The following is an 18633-nucleotide window of genomic DNA, read 5'->3' on the forward strand; positions in this document are numbered from 1 at the left end:
TACATTTTAATCATAAATACTCTCAGAACTTTTTAACTTTAAATCCATTAAAAAAATGAATAGTTAGAAATGGCAGAGGACTGTCTTGTATGTCTTCTGCATAACAGTGGGAGACTAGTCTTTATCAATCCTACTTCATGTGTCTGTAAGCATAAAACAAAGCTGGCCCAGCATAAAAACCTGCTACTTACAAGGAGGATGGGATTGCCTCAAATGGTATGTTTTCCCAGGCATACACAGCTGTGCTTGCAGCTGAAACCAAAATTATTTCTTTCAGTAAAAACTACAGTTCTAACTGCATGGGTGAAATATAGATGTTAGCACAATCTGAGAGAGACTGTTCCCGAATCACTTGGCTCTTTCAGGAGTTGGAGTGATGGACCAGATATTCAGCTGGTGTTGATTAGCATTGCTCCATTGACTGTAATATTTCTAATGGAGCTCTAATGATTCATACCAGCATAAGATTTGCCATAAAATATTTTCAATATACAATGTAAACCACTCAGGATCAGGCAGGTACCTAGATAACACCACTGCTGTCAACAAATATCCTGAAAACATCTGTGCACACAAAATGTTTTCATCCCTCTTCCCTATTGCATCCATATGATAAGAAGATTGAAATTAAATGTGTGTTTTAAAAGAAAAAGAAGAAATGTAGCTCAGCACAAAGAATGCTAATTTTGTAAGCTAAAGGCCACAGAATGTGTGTGTCTTGTTCATTTTTTCACCAATAATCCATGTACTTCATTAATCAACTGCAGGCTGAGGAAACACAAGGTTGCTTGCCCTTTTAATCATTACCCAGTGTTATTCATTTTCACTGGAGGCTTCTCCCACGGAGCACAGGTTAACGATAGATTGTTATAATGAGAAGTGCATGTGTGAAAAAGTGCAGATAAGGGTATTATTGCTTCATCTCTGGGCAAACACTTTGTTGGGTGAGTTTTTATTAGACTCTATTTTTGCAGAATACCTTGGTTTTCAATATGAGTTAAAAATAATAAAGGAGAGATGTTCAAACTTGATCTTTACCATATCTAAAGGGAGACCGCATGGGAGGGGGGGTTGTTTCCAGTTTGTATCTATCTCTGCTGACTCATTTTAATTCAGTCTTTGATAGCACTTATCTGGAGTTTTACATTCCAATAATATTCTGCTAGCAAATTCTGTCTCTGCTAAATCACAGTTTTCAGGAGAAAAATCTGATCTTTCCATAGTAGGGTTGGAAGGTTGTTGCACTGTAGCTGCAATGGTGCAGAAAATACTGTATGTAAGATTATTTTTTGGTGGCGTCTTTTATTGGTCCAACTGTATAGTTGGGAGAGATTTTAGACAAGCTTTGGGGCACAAAGTGCCCTTCTTCATATCTGCCAGAAGAATGGCACAAAAAGGCTTTCTAACATCTTTTCAAGCCGGTTGGTCCAATAAAAGTTACCCCCCCAAAAAACCTTATTTTTTGCTGTTTTGTTTCCAAATATTTTCAGTTTCCTTACTAACTATTTGGAGGAGGAAAGGCTGATCACAAGCACCCAGCATGGCTAAGAATAAATCATGTAAAACAAACTTGATCTCCTTCTTTGACAAAGTAACTACTTGACTGGATGGAGGGAAGGCTGTGGGAATAATATATCTGGCTTCAGCAAGGCTTCTGACACATAACTATCTCAAAATCAGAGAAATGTGGACTAGACAAAACTACTATAAGATGGATAGATATCTGGCACAATAGCCACAAGCGAAGGGTAATTATAAATCCATGGATCCATATAACAGTGGCAGGAGGGTTTGAATGGAACCCCACAAGGGTTTGTCCTGAGCCCAGTGTTGTTCAATGTGTATCTTAGGGACCTGCTACACGTTCAGATTAAAGCTGGATAAAAACACATTTTCACGAACTAATGTTATAGGAGGTGGCCTTTTCTGTAGCTGGATTTTTATTTTTATTATTTTACTGTGTAATAATTACTTTGCATGTGTGGTTGATCTAAATCTATTGTACAATTAATAATCAGTTAAGCATATGACAATTACTTTGCATGTGTGACTGGTCTTACTTTTCACATGTGGCTGGTCTAAATTTATTAAACAATTAACCAGTTGTAATGTGTAGCATGGGCCTTAATGATTTGGATGCTGGCATAGAAAGATTCTTGAGCAAGTTTGCAGATGGCACAAAACTGAGAAGGACTGCAAACATGGGGGAACACAGTTCAGAAGGATCTTGGCAGATTGGAAGGTTGGACTAGAGCTAACAGGATGAAATTCAGTACTGACCGATGCAAGGTGCAACACCTTGGGAAGAAGTCACAAATACAAATAAAAAAACCAAAATGGGTCATGAATGCTGCATGCCCCCACAGGCTGGGGTGGCATGGCGACTGCCTGCAGGTGGTGGTGGTGGTGTCAGCAAGTGGTGTTGGTGGTGAAGGGGGAGTGGGTGGTGAGCGACAACTGCCCGCAGGCGCTGCTGGCAACGTCAGCAGCGCTTCTTGCAGGGGGTGCAATGCCAAGCTCAGGGGGTGCATGTGCACCCATGTGCACTCCCTACATGTCACCAATGAAATGGGTGACACCTGCCTGGATGGCAGCACTACAGAAAAAGAATCTGTGAGTCTTGCTCGATCACAGACTCAATATGAGTCTGCAGTGTGATACAGCTGCACAAAAAGTGAATGCAGTTTTGGGATGTATCTGTAGAAGCAAGATACAGAAGTTGAGGTGACAGTGCATCTCTGCTTGTCACTGGTTATGCCTCATCTGGAGTACTGTGTGTAGTTTTGGGCTCCAAATTTTAAAAAGGAAGTGGAGAAGTTAGAGCCAGTCCAGAAGTGGGCAACAAAAATGATAAAAGGCTTAGAAGGCAAGTCATAGAGGGAGAGGCTGAAGAAAGTAGGTATGTTCAGCTTGTAGAAAAAGTGCTTAGGAGGAGACATGATAGCAATCTTGAAATACCTGAAGGGCTGACATAAAGAGGAGCCAAAACACCTTTTCTCCCTTGCAGCAGAGAATAGGACATGGACCAACAGCTTGAAATTGCAGCAAAGTAGGTTTAAAGTAGATATCAGGAAAAACTAAAACTTCTTCAATGTTAGAGCAGTGAGGCAGTGCAATAGATTGCCTAGTAAAGTTGTGGACTCTCTATCATTGGAGGTGCTCAAGAAGTAGTCAGACAGGCATTGGATAGGGATGATCTAAGAGTAGCTATTCCTATGTTCTACTATGGGCTTTCCTACATGTCTGAACTTTGCTAATTGCCTTGTGGGCTCAGGAGGGAATTTTCCCCACTCTTGCTACTATATGTATCAGGGGGGTTTGGGGTTTTTTGTGGTTTTCTTTTTTGTTTAAAAAGCCTTCCCTAGTAGGGACTAGATGTTGGCTGCCACGTAGCCTGGGGGTTTTGACTGGTGTGTCAAATACCCCTGGTAGGACTTAAACCTGGAGGCTGCTGGTTAGAGGGTCTTGCCCCTTCACTTAGTGTCTGGCTGATCATCACCAAGTTTGGGGTTAGGAAGGAATTTCACCCCATTCGTATGGAGTATGGAAGGGTTTGCCTTGTTCTGTAGTGCGGGGAATGGCCCTCTTCCTGGGATCTGTCAAGAATATTTTAATGACCTTTACAGCAGCAGGCTGTTGGCCCCTGGGCATCTATACACGTGTCTGACACATTCTCTGATGTGCTAATTAGCACATGTTAGAGCAGACTTGATTAATTAGCATGCTTTAGCTGCCTCAGCATTATGTGTATTCAGCATTCCATGCTTCAAAATGGAGGCAGAGGCACTTTATCTAAAGCTTGTTGAATGAACTTTAAAGTGCTCCCACCGCCATTTTGAAGCATGGGAAACTGAATACACGAGACACTGCAGGCGCTTTAATTAGAGAGACTCCTGAGAGCCACTGTAATTAAAGCACTTCCCCCTCCCCACCCCAAACATGTAAAAAGATGCCCTATGGACCTCCTGCTTCACCTGTGGCAGTTTAGGGTGTTGTGTTTTGTGCTGGATCAAGGTCGACTATGTAGTTTTGGTAATAGGTTAGACAATGGATTTGTATAGTTTCATAGGTTCCTAGTCGTTAGGGTCATAAGGGACCTCAGTAGATCATCGAGTTTGACCCTCTGCCCTGTGCAGGAAAGAGTGCTGGGGTCAGATGACCCCAGCCAGGTGCTTGTCCAGTTTCCTCTTGAAGACATCAGGGTGGGGGGAGCACCACCTCCCTTGGAAGCCCATTCCAGATTCTGGCAGCCTTACCATAAAGAAGTTCTTTCTGATGTCCAACCTCAATCTGCTGTCTGTCAGTTTGTGGCTGTTGTTCCTGGTTATTCCAAGGGGTGCCCTGGTAATCACAGCATCTCCAATTTCTTGCTGCTCCACCCCTGATGAATTTGTAAATGGCCACAAGATCCCTTCTCAGCCTTCTCTTGTGGAGGCTGAAGAAATCCAGGTCCCTCAGTTTCTCCTCATAGGGCCTTACCTGCAGGCCCCTAACCATATGAGTGGCTCTCCTCTGGATCCTCTCAAGGTTATCCACAGCCCTCTTGAAGTGCAGCGCCCAGAGCTGGATGCAGTACTCCAGCTACGGCCTGACCAATGCCGCATAGAGGAGAAATATCACCTTCCTGGACCTGTTCGTGATGCCCCTGTTAATGCATGATAGAGAACAATTAACTTTACTGATCACTTCATCACATTGATGGCTCTTATTCATCTTGGAGTCAACTGTGAGTCCAAGATCCCTTTCTGCTGCTGTGCTGCTGAGAAGGTTATCCCCTAGCCTGTAGGTGTGTTGGTGATTCCTTCTCCCAAGATGTAGCACTTTGCACTTGTCTTTGTTGAACTGCATCCTATTCTTTTCTGCCCACTTTTCCAACCTGTCCAGGTCTGCCTGAATTTGATCCCTTCCTACTGTGTTTGTTAACTTTACGCCATAATTTTGTGTCATCTACAATGGTTTGAATAGGGATGATCCTGCTTCAGGCAGGGGTTTGGACTAGATGACCTCTCAAGGTCCTTTCCAGGCTTACTTTAAGCTCATTGGCACTTGAATCCGTTGCCAAATTGGTCAACAGTAATATCAAGTCTGATTAATGCAATTTTGAAGCTCTTGCTCAGTCAAGAAATGGCATCTAGGACAACTCTTTAATGTATACAGCTAAAATATTGGCTGTGGTAAAATCTATTAATCGTTCAGAGACTTGCCTGTTGATAAAATATAAATTATAATGTGCTCTTCATAAGAACATATGCAATTGAAAAAAATTCTATGAGTAGCTCTTGTATGCAGATCTCTGTTTCAAAGGTCACAAACCTTATTTCTGGTAACCCTTGATTTTTTGGTGGTTTCATAGTCTTTCATAGAGAAAAAATGGTAAAGAACACTTTTTATTAAAGAAAATATGAATAAATTAGAACAAAGGTCTTGAGTATACAGCATGTCTTGAGGAGAAATGACAATTATGAGTTGTGTCACTTAATGTTTTACTGGAAAGAGCTCAGATACTAGACTAATAATTATGTTATAAGAACCTATATAGAACAGAATAGAATGGAATAGAATAGCATTGAATAGCTTCTCAAGAATTTATACCTCTAAGCTATAGAAATTAATATGCATCTCTTCAAGGCAAAAGAAATATGGGTAGCATTTTGTAGCATTTTTAAACTTCTTCATTCAAAATGTCTAGCTCCTCTTGATTGGTTTGTAATATTGTCCTTTCATCTTGCTCTACTTCTATACAGTTTAAGTGAAGCACTGGTTATACACCCTGTAGACTACCTGTTTCTTCCATTTCATTCTATAAAGCTTTTAGAAAAATAACTAACTTAAAAAGTTTCTTGCTTTTGGTCTATTCTCCACCTTTCAGGCTTTCTGTATTATCCTTTGTCCTAATTAAAACAAAATGAAACAACATAATATAGAGCAAGTCTAACTTCTGTAACTAATACTTCCAATAGCCTGAATCATGTTTTCTTGTATGAATGTATAGGTTCATCATTTAGTTTTTATTGCAGTAACCTGATCAATGATTCAAATCAGCAAACTTAAAAATGTATTAGTTTTGCCTAACAAAAATAAATATTATATCTGCATTTGCTGTAGCCCATGCACTTCTCCCTAAACTCTCTGATAGCTGACAGAGCTATGAATGATGACTACATTTCCTGTTTTGTTTCACACCAACACCTTAACTCATGCCAGAGTGACTTGCTTTGGTTTATACTCCACAAATTAAGAGGATAATCCTTACAGGCTTTCTTTGTCTTTCCCCCCAGATAGTCTTTTGACTGATATCCAACTTTATCTAGCATCTTTGGAAAACAGGATGATATTTTGCCTTTTGAGTTCATTAAGAACAGCACCAATCCCAAAATGTGTCTCTCACAATCATTCCCTAGAACCTATCTATCTCAAATCAAGTTCCCAGTTAAGCATTCACCTCTCTGAGCATGTCTGGTTTCTGTGTTATCTGAGCATGCAACATTTAAGTCATTGTGATAACTCTGACTATAATTAGGTTTGTAATATATGACCTCAATTTTGAGGATTTTCTACTACTGATGAACAAAAAAGTATCTCAATTCCAGTTTGCAAAAGGTACAGATTTTTTGGAAGTGATATATTTTATTGGACAAAATGCATATTTGGGAGATATTTTAGACAAGCTTTTGGACTTAACCTCAAGACCTGAGGAAAGGTTCCTTGCACCCACAAAGTGTGTCTAAAATCACTCCCAACTATGTTGTTGTTCCAATAAAATATACCACCCTAAAAAATCCATTGCTCTTGCATTTTTGCTGGAATATCATGGCTACAATATCAGTTCTACACTATCTCAGTTTGACATTTAAGGAAAAAAATGTCCTTGGACTTGATCCAAAACCTACTAAAGTCAATGGGTTTTGGATTAGGCCTATTGAAAATAAATATATAGTGGGTAATGGACTGGTCTCTCTTCTCCTCCAAATGTGTCCATTTACATTATATAATGGTTAATTCATCCATTAAAACCCAGCAGTGACCACAGCTCAATATCTGTGATATCACAGCTATTCCCTATTCTGACTCTAGGAATACAATTAAGAATAATGGACTTGAACTGTGGTGTTTTTTACTTCAGCTTCATTATCTGTGTTGCTCCCTTGCCTTCAATGGGGTTACACTGGTGGAATATCCATGTGACACAGGAGAGGCTCAGGCCCCATTTCTTATTTAAAATGAGGATTTTTTAATGCTAAGTTGCTGTATAAGCACGTAATGTTTTCCAGAGAAATTCACTGGCATCTCTTCTTGCTAATAAAATACAGCCTATCACCATAAAAACTATGAACTTTATGCCTGTAAATAGCCAGCTCCTGATGTTTTTTTTCTTTCAACCTTGAAAAATCCACAAAAAGCACGTTCTGGATTTAGAATCTTGAAATGTGCTGCTTGCTATGAAGGTGGATAACAATAAACCCTCTAATTTTCAAAACCATGTGTAGCTCTATAGCCATTCAATTCCCATTACCTTACGGTAGGCACACCTCAAAGACTTATGAACTACTTAAAAAATTAAGGGGTAGCTGGCTAAGTACATACATATTTAAAAGCTTCTGTAATTTAGCTTTCTTTTGCCATCAAAATGTTCAACCAGTTAAGTAATTAGGTATTCATAACCTGTTAACAACAGGAGTTGTACTGCTGATTTTCCACGTATCACACTGGAAATTATGGAGCCGTGACAAGAACATCACAGGGTACATTGTTAGGTAATCTCTGTTAGAAACCCACTTCTGTTACTTTCCCATTCCAAAATGATTGTGCTTTTTTAAAGTCCATTTGTGTTAAAATCTTTTACGTTTCTTGCCCAAGCCAAATGAATACATGTGGGAAGGGAAGCCACAGCCTAATTAGGTAGGCTATTTTTTGATTTAAGGGACTTATAAAAATAGGTAAGCTTTCACTTTTTTAAAATTCTTCTCATTTTGTTGTTGCTGCTGTTGCAAAAGCCAACTGTAAAATATCTTGATCTAGAAATCTTTAAAAGTGTTTTATTTGTTATGGTTCATTTTGGAGCTAGTTGGTCAACTTTTATATTTGAATATCCCCAAATACCTTGAGGACTTATAACCTTTTGGTGGCTTTTTCAGTGTCTGAAAATCTGTAGGCCAGTTAGTTATAGTACAAGGAGATTACAAACTTGGCCAGCTTTGCCTGCATGTTTCATAAACTGTCCCAAAGTTATTTATTACTGTTATTGCCTTTTTACAAACTTAGAAAGCATCTCTTCTGGTGCCACTGTTCTGACAGCAGTGTGTCACACTGAATTTTTTCTCCCTCACCAAATAGCAGCAAATATCTTAGCCTTGCAAGGCAGTTTCTTAGTGGTGAAATCATCAATAATGTAATGCCTGGGTCCATGCTAAATGTAACAAACAAACAAACACCTGGTCTTGGAACAGAAAGGCAAATGGTATGCATGGCAATCTCTTCTTTCAGCATTCTTGGCCCATCACTTATGCCTGGAGATCCTTATGCCTCAAGAAAGGGTGCTAATTAGAGACCTGGAAGAGAACAAAACCTTCTGTTGCTCACCCAACTTTCTGTTACCTGAAGAATGAATAAAGCTAAACTAAGAACTTCCCAGTATATTTTCCCAAAACTGGACATTTTTTCACATGCCAGGAGAGGGATCTTGGTTTGAAGTCTAGGAGTAAAAGCATTATCTAACAATATCTACTGTAACATCTTATTATTTATTTTATGTATTAGGCTGGATTCTTTTACCTTTGTTTAAGGAGTAAAGCACTACGTACTCTGAGTCTGTATGCAAGATGATATATTATCCAGCCCACATATAACAAACTTTTGGATGTTGGAATTACAGTACTCTGTCAATTTATTTTTCATCACAATGAAAATATAGACTCCTAATTTCTTAAATTTCTGGATATTTCCATTTTTAAGTGCCCAGGATTCCTTAAAGGGACTTGGTTTTCACAGGGTGCATCTACATGTGCAATTAATGCTATAAAGATGCAGTATTTTACTGTGCAATACACCTTCACAGGGGAGCAAATCTACTCCCAGTGGGATCAGCCTGGCACAGGGCTGCTCCTACTTTGCTCTGGCCCCCTGCAGCAGCCAGGGGGAGGTCTAGGCTCCCCCCTGGGTGTTAGCCTGGAGGCTGGCAGGGGAGCACAGTGCTGGTCCCCATGTGAATGGGGCCAGGACAACTCTTCCAGCTGCAGTGGCAGCTGTCTCCTGGCCCACTTCTGGGGCAGCTCCCAGCAAGCTCCAGGCTATGTGGGGATTTCCCTGCCCAGCCTGAAGCTAGCTGGGAACTGCTACTGCCCAAGCTGGCCATGCCCCCCCACCCCAGCATAGCTTCCCTGCAGCTGTGGGCATGCTCTAGCACCCCCTGGATCCTAGCCTGAATGACTGCAAGCAGGTGCCTGTATTTCCTCAGTCCAGAGGGAATGTCTGTACACCTGTAAATTGATTCAACATAGGCAGGTTAGACTGACCTTGAATCAATGCAGGCTCTGGCTTTTTGAACATACGTCCTTAGTCCTAAAGTATAAATGAAGAGTTGAATAAGCATTTTAGAGAAACTTACAAGTCTGTGAGCTATAATACAGTATTACATTAACCTTTTGAATAACTTTCTGATCTATTATGGCCTGGTTCATTTTCCAAAAAAGATAGACTGTAGAAATTGTGCTGCCATCTCATTATTAAAGGTCAGAGTACTTTTGTCTGGCTGAGCTTTTTCTCTTTTCATGATGGACCCTTAAATATTGAATACAAAAACTTCTAATATTCCTAGAAAAAAAACCTATTATATTTACAATAAGTAGGCAGTTCACATTTCAAAGACATTTTGAAGACGACTTGCCACCTCATGGACATGTTCAGGGTGTCAGTAATTTCAAGATATCATCTATTTCCAGATATCATATTCCAACCATAAGCTATCACAATTACATTCCTGCTTAGCCTAAATGAGGGTATAGCACATACTGCAGATGTGGTTTTGCTCACTACTTGGCATGCTGGAAAAGTACTGGTAGAGCTCATATAAAGCATAAGGGGGATTGCCTCTGCAAATCATTGGGTTCAATGGTAACTGAGTGAAATTCCAGGGTCTGTGATATCCAGAAGGTCAGGTTCAACAATCTAATGGGTCCTTTTGGTTTTGACATCTGTGAAAGTAAGTGCCTGTCACCACAAGGGGTCTTCCATACTTTGAGGTCTGAATCAAATTATCATAATGATTGGGTAAGTTTTCTCTGGCACCAAAGAGCATTATATTTCCTCTGTCCCTTTTGATTTATGACATCAATATTAGGCATACTCCCTCTCTTTGTAAATGTAAGGGTAATGCATGTTGTTCTCAGGAAGGAGCCAGATTGTGCTAAAGTGCAAAGTCTTCATGCTGGCCAGAGAGTAGTACAGTAGCAGCAATAGCCATGAAGATCCCATTTCATGCCTCCCCAATTGTTGAAGAGAATACTCTTAGTGAGGAGAGGATAATTTACTTGTAGGACCTCCTCAGTCCTTATTTGTTTGAGACTGTTAGGAAGGGTGCCAGTTACTGATATACTGGCCTGGGACTGAGATCCACAACCTGTTTTACATAGACCACCAGAGGGCATGTTTATATGTTCATTAATGCACATTAGGTGAGGTGCATTAAAGCTAATACCTCCATTGTGAGGTACTAGAAAAATGTACATTAGTCTATTTGAATGCATATTAACTAAAGAGCACTTTTTTGTGATTGTGGCAGGGCACTGTGGGTGCCTGCCACTTTAAGGCCAGAGCTAAGCAGCCAGCAAGTGCTTGATTAAGGCAGCCATTTTAGATCTTTGGCTGCCTTTATAAAGATCTCAGTTCCCTGCTGGCTGGGAAGGCAGCAGCATTGCCTGGCTATGAGGCTCCATAACAACCTGGAGGTAAGGGCAGAAGCTGTAGGGGATGGTTAAGAGGCTCCTGGTCCTGGGCATGACCTGAAACTCCACCCTGCTGGGAGTGGGTGGGCATCCTCCCACCTAATTAAGATTGATTAATTAATAACAAGGCATGGCAGGAAAGTCAGGTGGGGGGGCGTGCCCAAAGGCAAGTGGGGCAACTAGCACTGTGGCTGGTTGGGGAATCCCCTGCTTCACTACAGTGATGCTTTAATGTGCATTAAAATAGGCTAAATCACATTAAAGTGCACATGCAGATGTGGCCAGAGACTTCAGGCAGACCATTTAAAAAAATACCTTATTTACTAAATTCTGGATTCTCTTCTTACAATGTATTTATTCATGGGCTGTTCTTGGTATTTCTCTGAGATCACCATCCTTTGTCATTCTGTGCTGCAGTCAAACTAACACTGAGGTTAAAAATGAGGTTTTGCAAAGTGTTGAGAGAGGGAGAGAGAAAAAAGAAAGAAAGAAGTCTCTTTCTCAGCTAACCATGATGTCATGAGTGCCAGACTTTGCCTGTAGTGAAACAATAAGTGGGTGGAAAAAAGGAGATGTGAATCACTCAAGAAAGTTCTTTCAGACCTGAAATCATATCAGCAATTGATTGATTAGTTCATATAAAGTCAGAATCAGAATTTTAACAATTCCTCTAGTTAATACATTGAGCCATATTGTAAACTAATGGAACTATATCACTTTCTGCCATATGAAGTTCAGACCCATGCCAAAGAGGGCAGGCACACAGCAAGATATTTCTAACTCTTCAGGTACATGCACATGTCCAGTGATGTGAACCTTTAATTAGCCAGGTTACCGTGCATCTTCTTGTAAATGCTTTTAAAAACACAAATGAAAAGCTGCTGCATAGTCCTGGCACTGAGAAATTTGAAGTTAGAACTGCTGCCGCATATCTGTGGAATTTTTGGACAAACCTAAAGAACAGCACAAGGCAAATAGACCACACACTTTAGGTGACAAATAGTGTGAACCTTACTTATGTCACTTTTGTCTAAGTGATAGCACCTGTGTAGTTATTATTAATGTTTCCTTGAACTCCGACAGTACCCCCATTGGCAAAGGTTATGTTGTTTCCTTTTAAAACTCAAATACGAGTTTATTCCCTCTCCTCAATATTTCACATGAAACAACCAAATTATTTATTTCCCCTGTCTGACTTTGAGCAGTGCTCAAGCTCAATTTCTCAAAGAAATTACATGATATAATTTGGGCCTGTGTTTTCTTCTTGACTTTTGATCAGTAAAGAAATTAAGGGAGAAAAATGTACGTTAGCAGGCACAAATCCATAGGGGGCTGCTTCTGCAGAACTGGATGCTACATTTATATATTAAATTTTTTTAAAAAAAGCTCAGAACTCTAGGGCTAAGTACAGACAGTCAAAAAGCCCAAGGCAGAATTGATTCAGTCTTTGCAGGTTTCTCTAAGCTGTGTAGATGGGACAGATAATGAATGGAACTCATGTTCATTCTTCAGTTGGGGAGGGCAGGCAGATGCCTGTCCTGGCCTAGGCAAAAGGCAGTGGATGTTCCTGACTATTGCTGAGCCCAGCTAACCTGGGACCATTACTGAGTGGCTGCTTGGCACATGCCTCCAATCCCTTGCTGTCCCCCTGCAGGGGGGAATGGAGCCCCCCACCCTGGTCCCAACCCCCCCAAGCTTGGGTCTGCCCACCACCCTGTACCATGGTGGTTTCACTACTCCCCCCCCCGCCCACATGGCCAGGCTGGCTGCTCAACCCCACCCCCTGTGAGTCTCTGTCTCTGACCCACAGTGGGGAGAAGGGAAGGAGCTTCTCACCCCTCTCCCAGTGCCCCCCCCACCCGAGCCTAACTGTGGGGAGCCACACACCATGGGGGGATTTTCCCTTGCTTGGCTGGGCCAGCTATTCAGCCTCACCCCCTGCAAGTCTCTGCTTTTGATCTGCTGAGTGGAAGGGAGAACAAGCCCCCTGCCACAGTCTGGGCTTCTCTGTGCTGGGGTCTGCCCAGCTGTAGGGAGCCCCGCACAGCAGAAACTTTTCCCCACATTGGCCCTGGGTTCCCCCAAGACCCTGGCTCAGGGGCAGACCAGGACCAGAGCATGGGGTTCCCCATGGGGCTCCCAGCTAGACAGACCCCAGCTTGGGGGGCTGGGACCAGGGCAGGGGGCTCTGCCCCCCTTTGTGGGCAGAGCCAGTGAATCATAGGGGGTGGGGTTGTGCAGCCAGGCTGGGGTACGGGCAACTCAGGTGGGCAGATGCCAGCTAGACAGGAGCCCTGGACAGAGCTGGGGAAACCCCCTGCTGCTTGGGGTTCCCCCATCTGGGCAGGCTGCAGCTTGAGGGGGGCAGAGCTGTGGGGAGTGGCTCTGTTGCCCTGCCTCCCTACCTCCTGCTGCTGCTCCACCAGGCTCACAGGTACAGACAGGACTCAGGCTGGGAGCAGAGGCTTTGCAGCCTCAATTCTTTGCCAACTCAGGGGCAAGACCAGACCACCTTGGCCAAAGCAGGGGAGCACTGGCAGTGGCTAGCCTGCCAGCCCTACGAGTGGAGGCTAGAGAGTGGGGTGCAAAGGCTCCTGGCATACTGGGGGACTGTGAACTAAGCTGAGTCAGGTGGGGTTCTAGAACAGAAGTTCGATAGACCAGTCTAACCTAAACTGATTAAATCTGATAGTATATTGATCCAAGTCTACCTTAAACCAGGTTCTGCCATTTTGAAACCTATCTATGTGGACTGGACTTCTCTTCTGGTACAGGTTTAGACCAGTTTCCAATCACTTATTCTGGTTTATGTGTAATTTCTGTCTCTACCCCAAGGATTGAACTAATCCAGGCTCTACCACCAAAACTGAAACTATTCCATATTTGAGCATCCCTTTTTGTAATGGAAAAAAAATAATTGTCCATGGGTTTTTGGACAAAATTATTTTGGTTTTATGACAGAAATATTTTGTTTGCTACTTTTTGCATTAGGAAGTTCAAATATTTCATGATTATGTCTCATCCCATTTTATGGCTAGGTTTAGTATGAAGTAGCTTGGTTAGGGTGAGAAGGACTTTGTTAAAGCTGAAGCTGGCTTGTTGTTTTCAGGGGAGGGCCTGAAGAAAATTAATATTGAAATCAGTGATTTTCTTTCTATATGGGTTGGTCTTTCTAGTGACTCTTCTGAGTGTATCTTAGACAACTAGCAGTTTCTGTGCATTTGGTACTCTAGTATCTACCAAACTCAGATAGATAAATGAGATGTGCAGTTTTCTTGGAGGGGATTTTTGAGAAGTAGATATTTGATTTGCCTGAATGCATAGTAGGGGACAGCCTATTTATGGCAAGGTGGGTTGGATTGCTTTCTGAATCCATTTGCCCATCCCTACTCTGACACATGGGACCAGAGGGGATGAGCTTAAATTAGGTATCTGCATGTCTGCTTCCTTCCTACAAAAATTGCCACATCTATCTTGCTTTGGTTTTAGTGCCCTATTAGTGGTTTGAACACTGCTGCATTTCCTCCAGCTGAGAAACAGACTAAGTCTGTTCCTCTTCTGGATTTAAATTGGGAGAAAAACATTCCACTAGCATTCAAATATTATAGGAAGAATACCAGAAATTCTGCACCAATGAGACACCAGCAAACAGCCCAAAACACATCACATTTGGCTTTGAGTGTGAGCATGCTCACGTAACTAGTTAAGAGATGAGATTTGAATAAATTATAACTAGTTTACTTTCCTCCAGTGTACTTAACATCAATGCCTGCATAATCCATGGCAATGGTATTAGACACTTTAATTCTTTATTAAAATGCATTTATCTTTGGAGTAAACAAACCTAGGAATTGGGACAGAATGTACTTTATTTCCTAATTAAATTACCAGTAGACACAGTCAACATGATTTCCACTTTGACTTTACCACGTTGTCGTCCAGCTTGTCTTGCTATAAGTGGACACTACATGTTAATAAATGAAAGGCCTTTATCTTCTGTTGATTCATTCACTTTTCTTCAGTGCCTTACACTGTGAAATAGTGTGAGGGTGAAATCTTGGGCTTTTTGAAGTCATTGACTTTATAGCACCAGGATTTTACTCAGAGACAGTGTTTGTGCTAGGTAACAGATGCCGTTGCTTTTTGACTTAAAAAAAAATCTTATGCAACACATCTGCTACCTGCTATTTGAAATCAGACAGTTTGCAAGGTTGTTGGCATTTCCTTCTGAAATTCACAATAGTGAAGAGTTTCTGCCAATTAAAAATGGGACTAGGTTTTTAACCTGAATCAACCTCTCCCCTTGAAAGAAAGCATTGATTGTGGGCAGTTCCTGAAACTGCTATTGAAATTCATTGTGGGCTTGGGTGCATAAGTTCACCTTTAGAGCTTGTGTTTCTGTTTCCACTCTTATGTGCCCTGTCTTTTTAGAGTGTCAGGTCTGTAAGGCAGGGACCATCTCTTGCTATTCCGTGACCTTTATGCTGGAGAATAGTAGACAACCACAAGATAGACAGGTAACACACTGAAAACCTCAACTCAGTTAAAAGTATCAAGATCTTTGTTGTCCATACAGGTTAGATAGGACCTTTCTTTCTGCAATTCTCACCCAAACAATCCTTGAAGCAGGAATTGCATGGTATTTAGTTTAATTACCGCAGAAGGCTGAAGGGCTGTCATCTCTGTTTTATATTTTATATTGGTGCAGTGTTCCAGGGAGCCTGAAAGTTTTAGATCTAGGCAGTTTTGAGACTTCAGTTATACTGATGGACTTCCTGTTTCCTTAGCCTATGAAGTAGGAATTTGCTGATAGGGAGTGTTGAGGAGCACAGCTATTCATATGCAAGCCTCAAATTATCCTCAGTAGTATAATCAGCCAGATATTAAAAAAAAATACAAATACATATTAATTAAGAACTAACATAATTTCATTCCTTTAGTAAGGGGTTTATTAAACTAGGCTCGGTGAACATACACCAGGAAGAGAGCTTAGATAAAAACTTGATTCCTGGTCACCCTTTATTTTTGGCTGGCAGAAAGGGAGTAGGGTACTTGCCTGTTCTAAAACTTTGCATTTAGACATCCACAGAGGCAGATGGGTACCTGGTGGGATTTTCAAAATTTAACTGGAAGTCAATGGGATATAAGACCCCCAGACTTGCTCATGAATAGCTGCGCTTCTCAGAAGCAGTTAGGTGCTGAACTCCTAATGATCCTGAATTTAACTCAGAAAAACCCACGGGGTTCCTATCTGTATCTTGAAATAAAATACTTCCTGCAATTTGCCTGTAAATGACCTGAGCCCCTGAGGAGCTGACTGCAGCCAATTGGTATTTCTCCACTGGGAGTAATGCTCCTGAACACCTTACCAGCTGTGGCACTGGGATACCTCCTTGGAATTGTTGGCATTCTGCCAAAACATCCTTGCCTAAGAGAGCAACATCCCTTGCGAGCGAAACAACAAAGGAAACGTGTTTTATCAAGCCTGGCAGGTATAGCAGATTACTCTCACATGGATAAAATAGGGTGTTTATTAACATTTAAAAGACCACCTCGTTCCATGTTCTGTTTTGCTTTGTGTACTTGCTTTTCTGTTGACTTTCTGTACTGTTTGTGTTTTTCAGAATGCCAAAGCCAGCTACGATTTCAGCAGCAATGATCCCTACCCATATCCCCGTTATACAGATGACTGGTTTAACAGGTAATACCAGGCTGAGTCAGCCAGCTGTTCGCTTCAGCTGGGAAATTAGAAGGCTCTGTTGATACTTGTATCTGTCTCCCCATGAAATTATATGGTTTTCAACACAGAAGCTACTGTCATGCTATTGTCTGAAGATTAGAGGTTACTGCTTTTAGTTTTCACTTAGTATTCTGTTAGAAACATGCTAGTTCACTTTGATCAGTTGAGTCAGGATTCACTTTGAAGCTGGATGCTTTAATACCACACTCTATAAGATTGGCTACAAGGACAGCCCAATACGCATCTGTGGTGATGCACCACAGACTGCTGACCACCTCCTCATGTGTGCAGCAGACCCATGCACCCAGGATGAGGACCTGGCAAACGCCAACAATAAAGCTTTGCCACATCAATGATACATAGAGGGAGAAATGATGTATACAAGAGGAGGAAAAGAAGCAGCAGCAGCAGCATGGTTTGCTACTCCAGAAAAGTGAAGTGTTTGAGCTGGTGATGACGGCATATAAAAATTCTATCTGCTCATCCAAAAAAACTCAGCCAAATTTACATTTCAGAGAAAGTTGTACTATTCTTTCTTCTTCTAACATAATTTCTCATTTAGTACAATATTCTGTTCATTCTAAAGGGAGCATCTTGGGAGTGTACTACCGTGGGGCATCTGGCAGGAAGAAAATTACAAAAATAAATGAAAATACTTGTAAAGGGACCAGAAAGGTCATTTGATTTTCCTTGAGACCCTGAAGGCCCAAAACACATTTTGCAAAATATTTGCATCCTGTTTTGAAAAGTCAATGGTTAGACCATCGATTTGGCTCACACTTGAGCTTTCCTTGTTTTCACCTTGATTTAAGAGCTCATGAGTAACGTTTTGGGGCAGGTCTTCAGCTGGTGTACATTGCCACTGCACCACTGAAGTCAGTTTTTGCTAGTTGGAAATCTGTGGGTCACATGTGCTAAACCTGGACAAGACTAGGAATGTGCATTGTTTATGGTTTGTTACAGCCTGTGGTCCTTATAGATACCAGCATTTCACATAGTCGGAGCTATGTCAATTTACTTCAGCTAGAGATCTGGCCCTTAAGGCATAGTGTAAATGTCAGTGGCTGTGAAGCAGGGTTTCCAATTTGCAGCTAATTTTTCCAAAAATCAGTTTTGGTTTGAACTGGATTGAAAATAATTCTCCCTCCACAAAAAAATCTTGAGAATTAGAAGATCCCCAAACCTAGCAGCTTCTCAGTAAAAATGGCATTCTTGCCAGTGTCACACCTATCATTTCACAGCTCTCTTAAGGCACTGTCCCTGGATCAAAAATCCAGTGGCTGCCAGTATCCTCTGGCTCTAGGGGCAGAAACCTAAGAAAGTTTCTACTGGAAACCTGCTTTGGATTTGGTGACAGCTTAATGACCTTGAGATGTTTTCAAGGAAAATTTACATTAAATTATAGGTAAGATTCTGTCACTAGCACTTAAACAGGAATGACACTAAGAATCTGAACATTTAGGAAGTGTCCTGGGCTCTGATAAGCTGCTCCTTATCAGTATTTCAGAAATAGCATAGTTGCTCATTGTTTCTAACTCAGTACTCATCTAACTGACATTTTGTCAGGTGTGATTTTTTTTTAAATGCTCTTTAGTTTTGAAGGCTTTGATTGCAAAGGTACATAGCAACTGCCTTCTGCCCTTAAACATGGGCCTTTTGACATGGATCAAAATGATTTATGGGTTCTAAATCCTCATTTGTAGTCCTGCCATGTTTCAATTACAGGAAGATGCAAAACACATTGCCCTTTCTTACTATGAAAGGACATCTTGACATTATTTTAAAACTAGCATGAATCTAATTTGAATATAATAAAGGGCTTAGTCAGTCTGTCTGTCTGTAATGCTCTTGGAGCATTCTGATTGGTTACTGAAACAACCAATCGGAGTGCTTCAAGAGCATTATGGACAGGAGGCGGTGGCAGTGCAACAACCCCTACCCCGCCCCCTTTCC

The 18633-nt window shown here is 41.4% G+C and overlaps 1 protein-coding gene and 1 long non-coding RNA gene across 2 annotated transcripts in view; one reads left to right on the plus strand and one right to left on the minus strand.

Moving 5' to 3' along the window:
* Nucleotides 1-18633, plus strand: part of PCSK2 (proprotein convertase subtilisin/kexin type 2) — a 245917-nt gene that overhangs the window by 151995 nt on the left and 75289 nt on the right. Inside the window, exon 6 of the mRNA XM_019516557.1 lies at nt 16565-16641. Within this exon, the coding sequence (XP_019372102.1) occupies nt 16565-16641 (77 nt within the window). The remainder of the gene's footprint in view (nt 1-16564; nt 16642-18633) is intronic.
* LOC109296917 overlaps nt 1-18633 on the minus strand; it is a 386887-nt gene that overhangs the window by 120248 nt on the left and 248006 nt on the right. The window contains exon 2 of the long non-coding RNA XR_002097096.1: nt 5863-5870. This is a non-coding gene — a long non-coding RNA (uncharacterized LOC109296917). The remainder of the gene's footprint in view (nt 1-5862; nt 5871-18633) is intronic.

Source organism: Gavialis gangeticus, unplaced genomic scaffold, assembly GCF_001723915.1.
Source record: "Gavialis gangeticus isolate Ggan-Ray unplaced genomic scaffold, GavGan_comp1, whole genome shotgun sequence".
NCBI classification, from domain to species: domain Eukaryota; kingdom Metazoa; phylum Chordata; order Crocodylia; family Gavialidae; genus Gavialis; species Gavialis gangeticus.